Genomic DNA, 9,316 nt, shown 5'->3' on the forward strand with positions numbered 1-9,316 from the left:
TGGTAGATGGGCCCCTATGGGGTGGGGAAGGCCTGACGCCGGGTTGATGGGCCCCATGGGATGGGATGTGGGGTGGAAGGCCTGACGCCGGGTTGATGGGCCCCATGGGATGGGATATGGGGTGGGGCAGGCCTGACGCCGGGGTAGATGGGCCCAGGGGCCGATGCCGCTGACCCGTCTCCCTCTCTCCCGACAGCCGTTCCCGTGGGGTGACGGGAACCACACGCTCTTCCACAACCCCCACAACAACCCCCTGCCCACAGGCTACGAGAAATAGGGGCCCCCCCACGCGCCCCCGACAATAAACGCCCCGAACCTGCCCTGGCTGCTGCGCCGTGTGGGGCCAGGGGTCCGGGCCCCATAGCAGACACCGGGACACGGGGCCTTCCGCCGCTTCGGGGTTTAATGAGGGGGCGCCCCCTTCCCCCCCAGAGGGGGACACCCCCGGGGGGCAGCGGGGGGGCTGCCTCACCCCTGGGGGTCGCCCAGGGGGGCCGTGGGGGTCCCGTCGCCCTCCATCAGCTCCTTGTAGCGGCGCTTGAAGAAGCCCAACTGGGGGGGGGGGGAGGGGGGGGTGAGCCCGGGGTGGGGGAGGGGAGGAGGCCCCGCCCCGCCCCGCCCCACGTGGGCGGGGCTCTCCCAGGCCCCGCCCCCTCACCTTGTAGAGGCCCAGCGCCACCAGGCCCAGCAGGACGAGCCCCCCCGCGGTGCCCCCCAGGATGAGGGGCAGAGGGTTGGGGGTCTCCAGGAGCTCCACCTCTGTCTGCACCTGCGGGGGGGTGGGCGGGGAGGGCTGCCCCACGGACCCGGGCCTCCGAGCCCCACAGCCTGCCCCACTGCCCCCCACGGACCCGGGCCTCCGGGCCCCACATCCCACTGCCCCCCACGGACCCGGGCCTCCGGGCCCCACATCCCACCCCACTGCCCCACACGGACCCGGGCCTCCGGGCCCCACATCCTGCCCCACTGCCCCCCACGGACCCGGGCCTCTGGGCCCCACATCCCACTGCCCCCCACGGACCCGGGCCTCCGGGCCCCACATCCCACCCCACTGCCCCACACGGACTCAGGCCTCTGGGCGCCACATCCCGCCCCACTGCCCCCCACGGACCCAGTCCCCTCATCCCACCCCACTGCCCCCCACGGACCCAGGCCTCCGGACTCCCATCCCGCCCCACTGCCCCCCACAGACCCGGGCCCCGGGTGCACCTGGAGGTGGGGTTCCCCCGTGGGGTTCCAGTAGCGCCCCACATCGTGAGAGGACCCGGGCCGAGCTCTGCATCACCACCTTGGGCTGCTGCGTCTGGGGTGGGGGGACAGGTGGGGCAGCCGTGGGGTGCCCCGCTGCCCCAGGACGCCCTCCCCGCCCCCGCTTTGCCAGCGGCGTGCCCCCCAGCCCCGCCGCCCCACGGCTGCCCCCTTACCGGCACCAGCCAGCCCAGGGCCAGGCTCCCCCCAAGGCTGAACCCCAGCGCCCGGGGGGGCTCCAGCCCCTGGACCCGGCACTGCAGCTCCCGGCAGGCGGCCACGGCGCAGTCCTGGGCGGGCGGAGGGACGGGGGGTGACGGGGGGCCGGGGGCACCCCCTGCCCCAGCTCCCCCTGCCCCAGCTCCCCGCGGGCGGCACTCACCAGCACGGGGCGCTCCCGCAGGCGTTGGGGGGCGTCGGGCCCCCCCGGGCGCTCGGCCACCATCCGGCACTGTGCCAGCTCCTGCTGGGGGGCAGGCGGGGAACCCCGCGGCTGGGACCCCTTTCTGGGCGGCCTCCGCTCTGGGGGGCAGCTGACGGGGTCGCCCCCCTCTTTGGGGGGCAGCTGATGGGGTCCCCCCCATTTGGGGGGCAGCTGACGGGGGTCCCCCTCTATTTGGGGGGCAGCTGACGGGGTCGCCCCCCTATTTGGGGGAAGCTGCTTGGGGTCGCCCCCCATTTCAGGGCAGCTGCTTGGGGTCCCCCCCGTCCAGGGGGGCAGGGGGGGCCGTTACCTGGTCGGGGGTCACCTCCAGCCGGTCCCACAGCGGGGTGCCCCCCAGGGCCGTGGGGACCAGGAAGGTGACGTTGACGGGGAGGCTGCGCTGACCCAAGAGCTTCACCTGCCGCGGGGAGGGGGACGGTGGGGCCGGGACCCCCGGCGGGACGGGGCACCCAGCCATCCGGGGTGGCCCCCGCCCTCCCTGCCCCCCCTCACCTCGTAGTGGTGGGTGACGGGGGCGCTGGTTGGGGCCCCCGCGCGGGTCGAGACGTTGACGTACTTGGTGGAGTCCGGGCCGCTGGTGGGGACGAGAGGGGACGTGGCGCGGGGCGCGGGGCGCGGGGCGGGGGCGCGTTGGGGACACGTGGAGGGGCACACTGGGGACAGGGACAGGGGGCTGGTGGCACCGTGGGGATGAGGGACGTGGGGCGGGTGGCACGCTGGGGACCAGGACCACGGGGATGGCACGGTTAGGGTGAGGGACATGGAGCCGGCGGCTCGTCGGGGACTGTGGGCATGAGGAGGGCACGGCGGGGATGAGGGGCAGGGGATGGTGGCACGTTGGGAACATGGGGACGGGGGCAGGTGACACGGGTGAGGTGGTGGGTGGCCCGCGGAGGTGGCAGCCCCTACCTGGTGAGGACGAGGAAGACGCCGTACTTCACCGGGATCGCGGCGTGCTGCCCCTGGCTGCCCTGCGCCCCGTTGTCACTGTGGCAGAGGGGTGTCACGTGGGTCACCGAACCCCCCCCAACTGTCCGACACCACCCCGCACCCCCGTGCCCCTGCCCCTCACCTGCTGGCATTGGCCACCACCTCCAACACGTCCCCCAGCTCTGCGCCGTGGGGCACGTCCAGGGTGACGGTGAACACGACCTGCAGGACGGGACGCCCGGGCGTCACCCCCCAACCCACCTCGGCGTGACGTCCCCAAACGCCCGAGTGGGCTGGGGGCACGTGGGGACACCGGGGACTACCCCCTACCTCGGCTCCAGGGCGGAAGATGGGGTGGTTGACAAAGCAGAGGGTCCTGCGCTGCGGTCCTTCCGCCGGCTCCGAGTTGCAGCGCAGGGACGCGGACCTTCTGGAGGACTGGGAATGGCCGTGGGGGTGTCAGGGTGGGGATGGGGGTGGGCAAGAAGACCTGGGGTGTTCAGGGGACATCTGGAGGAGGGCTGGAAGCCAGATGGGCTTCTGGGGGTTTGAGGAGATCTGGAGGGGTTTTGGAGGCCACATGGGCTTCTAGGGAGTCTTGAGGACATCAGGAGAGGGTTTGATGGTCTTCTAGGGGTTCTAGAGGACCTCTGGAGAGGGTTTGATGGACTTCTAGGGCGTCTAGAGGACATCTGGAGAGGGTTTAGGAGGCCACATGGACTTGTGGAGGGTCTTAGGGAGCTCTGGGGGGTCTTGGAGGCTCTGAAGGATTTTGGGGGGGGTCGGTGGGGGTACCTGGAGTACCACGGCCTTGCGGTAGGAGAGGGCCTTGGCGTGCTGTAGCTGGACAGTGGCCCGGTATGAGTCCTCCCCGCGGTTGCGGAGGGTGATGGTGATGTCCACCACGTCGGTCACCCCCACCACGACAGTCTCCAGCCTGGGGGGGGACGGAGAGGGTGGGGTAAGCGGGGGCAGACCCCGGTGTCCACGGATGTCCCCCTGACACGGGGAACGGGGGGCACCTACCCTGAGAAGTTGAAGGAGATCTGGAGGTCGTCTACGCAGATGTTGTCGGCACCGCAGTCCTTCTCAAAGGGCAGCTGAGGAGACGCCTCGTCCGTCCGTCCTTCCGTCCCACGGCCGGCCAGCTGCCTGTCCGCCCTTCCTCTCCTTTGTCCTCCCACCCCTCAGCCAGCCGTTTGTCCATCTGCCTACCCACCCTGCCTCTCCTTGGTCCTTCCGACCCTCCCCACGCACAGATGTCCTTCCACGTGGCCGTCCTTCCTCCCAAACTTCTGTCCACCTATCCCTCCGTCCTTATGGCCTTCCTCCCTTCTGTCCGTGCGTCTCTGTCCCTCCTCCCGTCTTCCCTTGGTTCCTCCCGCCCATCCATCCCACCTCCCTTCTGTCCGTGGATCCATCTGGCCTTCTCTCCTCTTGTCCTTCTGTCCATCCCACCTCTCCTTCCACAACTCCATCCATCCGTCCGTCCATCCATCCATCCATGCTTCCTTCCATCCCACCTCTCCTTCCAGCCCTCCAGCCCTCCACAGCCCCCCAACCCTTTGCCCCACCACCACTCCCCGCTCAACGCCGCCGCCGTGGGGTGCCCCCAGCCCCTACCGTGCCCATGGCCACCATCTCCGAGTCCTCACTCAAGGCTGGCCGCAGGCCCCCGGCCACCTTGATGGGGTCCCCCGTGGCATCGTAGGTGAGGCGCAGCACCAGGGGGGTCAGCGTGTCCCGTGGGCACCCCTGCCCGGCACGGAGAGACCGCCGTGTCCCCCAGGCTGGAGCCATGGGGCGGGCCACCCCCCGGCCGCCCTGCCGGGCCTTTTCCAACACCCACCGTGAAGGCGATGGCGAAGGTCTCGCACCTCTGTCCGACGCCCAGTTGGAGCGTCCCGTTGTGGACGGCGGCGCTGCTGGCAAAGACGGCCCGGACCATCGCCCGGCCGGGGTCCAGGGCCGCCTGGTACCGCAGGGTGGCGGAAAGTTGGCTGCCTGCAGGGAAAGGGAGGGGAAAGTGGGTGGCCAGGGTCGCCGGCAGCCCCCCAGGGTGGCGGGAAAGGGGGAGATGGAGAGCCAGATGGATTTCGGAGGGCCTTGAGGACATCTGGAGGTGGTTTAGGTGGCCACGTGGACTTCCGAGGGATCTGGGGACATCCAGAGGGGGACTGGGGATCTTGAGGACAGCTGGAGTGGCTCTGGGAGGCCAGATGGCCATCTGGGGGGCTTTGGAGAAACCTGGAGGGGCTTTGGGAGGTGAGAGGGACTTCTGGTTGGTCTTGAGGACATCTGGAAGGGGATGTAGTAGGCCACGGGGACTTCTGGGGGTCTTGGGGGATAGCTGGAGGGGCTTTGGGAGGACAGGTGGACTTCTGGGGGTCTTGAGACCATGGGGAGGGGGTTTGGGGGGTCATGTACACTTCTGGAGGGTCTTGGGGACACCTGCAGATGCTTTGGGGGGTGCAGATGGATATCTGGGGGGTCTCACCAAAGTTGTCAGGGGTTTTCTTGGTGCTGAGGAAGCAGATCTTAGCCTTGGCCACTTCCCCTTTGAGCGCTTCCTCCTCCTGACAGTCAAAGGCGGCCGCGGGGATCTCCTGGGGCTGGAAAGTCACCGTCACCCGGACCCTGAGCAGCGGCTGGGACCTGGCGGTGACAAGCGGGGGGGGTTGGTGGCGACCACTGCCTCCTCCAGGCTGTGGAAGGTCCCAGGGGGTCCCCCGGGCGCACCTGAGCAGCAGGACCTGTCCCTGGGCACCCACGGCCACGTCCGGCAGCCTGTCCCCTGTCAGGTCCTGGCCACCGCTGATGGCCTGGCCAAAATAGCGTGGCCCGCTGGAGAACCGGCCACCTGAGATGCGCTGGGGGAGACAGAGGCGGGTGAGACGACTCTGGCAGCCCGGATGTTCCCAGCACCTGGGACATCTTCGGGAGCTGGAGCACCTCCGGCCTCCAGGACATCTTGGGCACCCGGAGCACCTCCGGCACGCAAGGCGCCTTCATCATCCAAGACGCCTCCAGCGCCCAAGACATCTTCAGCACCCAAGGTGCGTCCAGCAGCCAGGACCTCTCCACCACCCAAGATGCCTCCAGCACCCAGGATGTCTCCAGCACCCAGAACATCTCCAGCACCCAGGACACCTCCAGCATTCAAGGTTTCTCCAGCACCCAGGATGTCCCCACCACCCGGGACCTCTCCGTCACCCAGCAGGCGCCCATGACCTGGCACATCCCCACCCCAGCACCGGCGGCGGCGGGGGTCTCACCTGGCTGTACTGGGAGGCGATGCCGCCCTGCTTCCCGCGGAAGATGTAGACGGCCCCCCGCTCCTCGTCCTCCAGCGGGGCCCCCACAGCCACGTCGGGCCACCGGTCCCCGTCGACGTCCCCCAGGCGAGCCAGGCTGGCCCCAAAGCGCCCCAAGGGGTGGCCGGGCTGTCCCTGCAGCGTCTGCTGGCACCGCAGCTGGCCGCCCTGGGGGGGACGAGGCGCTGGGTGCCCCCCTCTGCCTGCCCTGGGGCGAGGTGGGGTGGGGTGGGGGTCCCCTACCTTCGGCCTCAGGGGGCAGATGGCCACGTGGCCCCCGCTGCCGGCCCCGTAGAACATGGGGGCCCCCACGAGCACCACCTCGGCCGAGCCGTCCCCGTCGGTGTCCAGGGCGCACAGGGACGCCCCGAAGTAGGAGCCCACCTGTGGGGAGAAGCAGCCATGGGGCTGGCTGGGGGGTTCCCCCCACCCAGCACCCCCCTGCTCCCTCCCCGCATCCCCGCCGTTACCTGCGTCCCCGTGGCATCGGCCAGGAGCTCCCAGGCAGCCCGGGGGCCGCGGAGGTGGAAGAGGAGGAGGCGGCCAACGTGGCGGTAGCGGGGGGCCCCCAGCGCCAGCGCCCGGCTGCCCCCCAGGGACAGGGACTCGGCCGCGTAGCCTGGTCACAGCGGGGGTCAGCGGGGGACCCTCCTGGGGGTTCCAGCGGCCCCAGGAGCCGTGCGGAGATGCTGGCGGCCCCAGGACCCCGTGAGGGCACCAACATCTCCAGGACCTCGTGGGGCCACCAACATCCCCAGGACCTCGTGGGGCCACCAACATCCCCCAGATCTTCATGGGGACACCAACGCCCCCAGGAACATTGTGAGGACATCGATCTCCCCACGACTCTCACGGGGACATTCGCAAGGACCTGGCATCCCCAAGACGCTTGTGAGGATGCCGATGTCCCCAGCACACTCACGGGGACCCTCACCAGCGCCCGATGGCCCCAGGAACCTCGTGGGAACTGAATGTCCCCAGCCCCACACGGGGACCCTCATGAGGACACTGATGACATCCCCAAGACCCTTGAGGACGCCGATGTCCCCATGATGCTGACGGGGACATGGACTTCTCCCCACAACCCCAGGAGGCTGCTGACATGTCCCTGGGACCCTCCAGAGGACACTGACGTCCTCAGGACCCCCACGGGGGACACCACCGTCCCCGGCACCCTGGCGGGGACCCATCCGTCCCCGTCCCAGGCAGCCCTTACCCAAGTAGGCGTCGTTCATGTCCCCGGCGGCTCGGGACACGTTGACGAAGGTGGGGTCCCCACTCTTGCCATAGACAAAGACCCCTCCGGACCAGTCGTAGGCACCCACCGCTCCCAGTACGGGCCCCTCCTGCACCAGTAAAGACGGGGAGGGGGACAGTGGTGGGGGGAGAGGCGTCAGTCCTGCCTCAAGGACACCCCATGGGCGTGGGGACGAGCTCGGGTGGCTGGGGGACACTTACGGGGGTGAGCAGGGCGCTGAAGCCCTCCTGGGCCATCTCCAGCTGGAAGGAGCTGCTGTGGGCGGACTGGGTGCCTGGGGGGAGGCAGGGGTGAGCGGGGGGCACCAACCGCCCCTCTCGGCCGTCCCCCAGCTGACCCCCGGCCCCCCCAGTACCCTCGATGGCAAAGATCTTCTCCTGCAGCTGGTTCTGGATGCCCTGCAGGGCGTCAAAGTTGTCCACCCGGAAGACGTGGTCCTTGCTGGGTTCAGAGGCGATGGTGTGGAGCTCTTCTACGGCGGCTGGATCCCCGAAGGCACTGCCCACCTGTGGTCGGAGAAGGTGGCCGGATGGAGGGACGGAGAAGTTGTTTGGGGGGGGGAAGGAAGGATGGATGGCGGGGTGTTTGGAGAGGGAGGGATGGACGGACATGAATAGAATGGATGGAGAACGTTGGAGATGGGTGGGTGGGTGGATGGATGGAGATGTTTGGACAGCGCTCGCTCACCCCAATGGCATAGCGGATGATCCCCGCATGCGCCGCTTCGGGGATGACCACTTCATAGTCCAGCACGTCCCCATACTTCTGCCCATCCGTCACCACAATGAGGATTCTGTTGGCATCTTCCCGGGCTCCTTCCCTGAGGGTGAAGAGTTGCCTCCTGCCCCGGGGAGGTTTGAAGGGATGGTCAGCTTGGGATGACCAAGGGGGAGAGAGGGGGCAGGATGGGTCTGGGGGCAGGACCTACACCACGGTCTGGATAGCACTGGCCGTCCAGGTGGTCCCTCTGCTCTGTTTGATGCGTTGGACTTCCCTCACTCGCTCCACCGGGGACAACCGGGCAAAGGTGGCGAAGTCAAAATGGAGGGTGGACGTGCTGGAGAACTGCATGAGGGCAAACTGGCCGGGGCAGGGGGAAGGGGAGGACGTGTGATGGGGCAGGATCAGGCCACCCATGGGTGCCCAAGACCTGGTCCTGCGGGTGGGGGGTGGGAATGGCACCTACACGTGTGTCAGTGCTCTCAAACCGGCTCATGACCTGTGTGATGAAGGTCTTCATCCTCTGGAAGTCGGGATCCAAGATGCTGCCTGAACCGTCCACGAGGAAGACGATGTCAGAGGCCTTCATGGGGCAACCTGGGGAGGGGAGGAGAAATAGGGGGGTGGCAGAGGGAAAGGTGCACAACTTGACCCTGCATCAGGTCTTCACCAGCCCGTGGGACCCATCTACCCTTGCGTCCAATCTTCTCCATCCATATCAACCCCATAGAGCCCGCCCGCCCCAGTGTCAGGCTTTCCTTACCCCATAGGGCCCCTCACCCCAGTGTGGGCCCCCCCATACCTGGCAGGGTGGCAGGCAGGCTGTTCCCCACAGGCAGGAGGAAGCAGAGCCCCCGCAGCTCCATGTTCACCCCACAGGCCCTTTGCGCCGTGGGGCCGCATGCCTGTGGCCCAGGACAGAGTGATGCCATATTCCCCCACCCCCCTCAGGCCCCGACAGACCCCAGTATCCTCCAGTAGGTCCAGTAGACCCCAAAAGACCCTAGTACCCCCCAAGAGACCCAGGAGCCCCCAGCAGACCCTAGTACAGCCCAACAGACCCCTAAAGACCCCAACAGACTCTAGTAGACCCCAGTAGAACCCCAGTAGCCCCCAAGCAGACCCCAGTAGATCCCAATAGACCCCAGTAGATCCCAATAGACCCTAGCAGACCCCAAGAGATCCCAGCATACCCCAAAAGACCGCAATAGCCCCTAGTAGACCCCAAGAGACCCCAGTAGTCCCCAAGAGACCCCAGTAGACCCCAAGAGACCCCAGTAGACCCTAGTAGACCCCAAGAGAGACCAGGAGACCCCACTGGGCCCCCTCACTGTGGATGATAGACCCACCTTCCCAGACCCCCCCCCCCCAAACCCACTGTTGTGCCCCCCGTCCCCACCT

General features: G+C 68.4%; 1 protein-coding gene across 1 annotated transcript; it reads right to left on the reverse strand.

The window, feature by feature from the left end:
* Positions 1–468: 468 nt before the first annotated feature.
* Positions 469–8,781, reverse strand: LOC132320816 (integrin alpha-M-like). Its single transcript, XM_059834449.1, has 26 exons — positions 8,718–8,781; positions 8,382–8,512; positions 8,124–8,275; positions 7,883–8,036; positions 7,551–7,701; positions 7,396–7,469; positions 7,154–7,283; positions 6,408–6,556; positions 6,181–6,321; positions 5,899–6,105; positions 5,363–5,493; positions 5,121–5,278; positions 4,473–4,627; positions 4,247–4,378; positions 3,650–3,723; positions 3,419–3,560; positions 2,954–3,061; positions 2,766–2,845; positions 2,603–2,680; positions 2,186–2,267; positions 1,983–2,090; positions 1,631–1,714; positions 1,468–1,538; positions 1,210–1,276; positions 659–769; positions 469–552 (listed from the first exon to the last, which is right to left on the reverse strand). The coding sequence occupies exons 1-26, from the start codon at positions 8,779–8,781 to the stop codon at positions 469–471; spliced, it is 3,018 nt and encodes a 1,005-aa protein (XP_059690432.1).
* Between the last annotated feature and the right edge of the window lie 535 nt (positions 8,782–9,316).

This window comes from Gavia stellata, unplaced genomic scaffold (assembly GCF_030936135.1).
Source record: "Gavia stellata isolate bGavSte3 unplaced genomic scaffold, bGavSte3.hap2 HAP2_SCAFFOLD_525, whole genome shotgun sequence".
Classification (NCBI taxonomy): domain Eukaryota; kingdom Metazoa; phylum Chordata; class Aves; order Gaviiformes; family Gaviidae; genus Gavia; species Gavia stellata.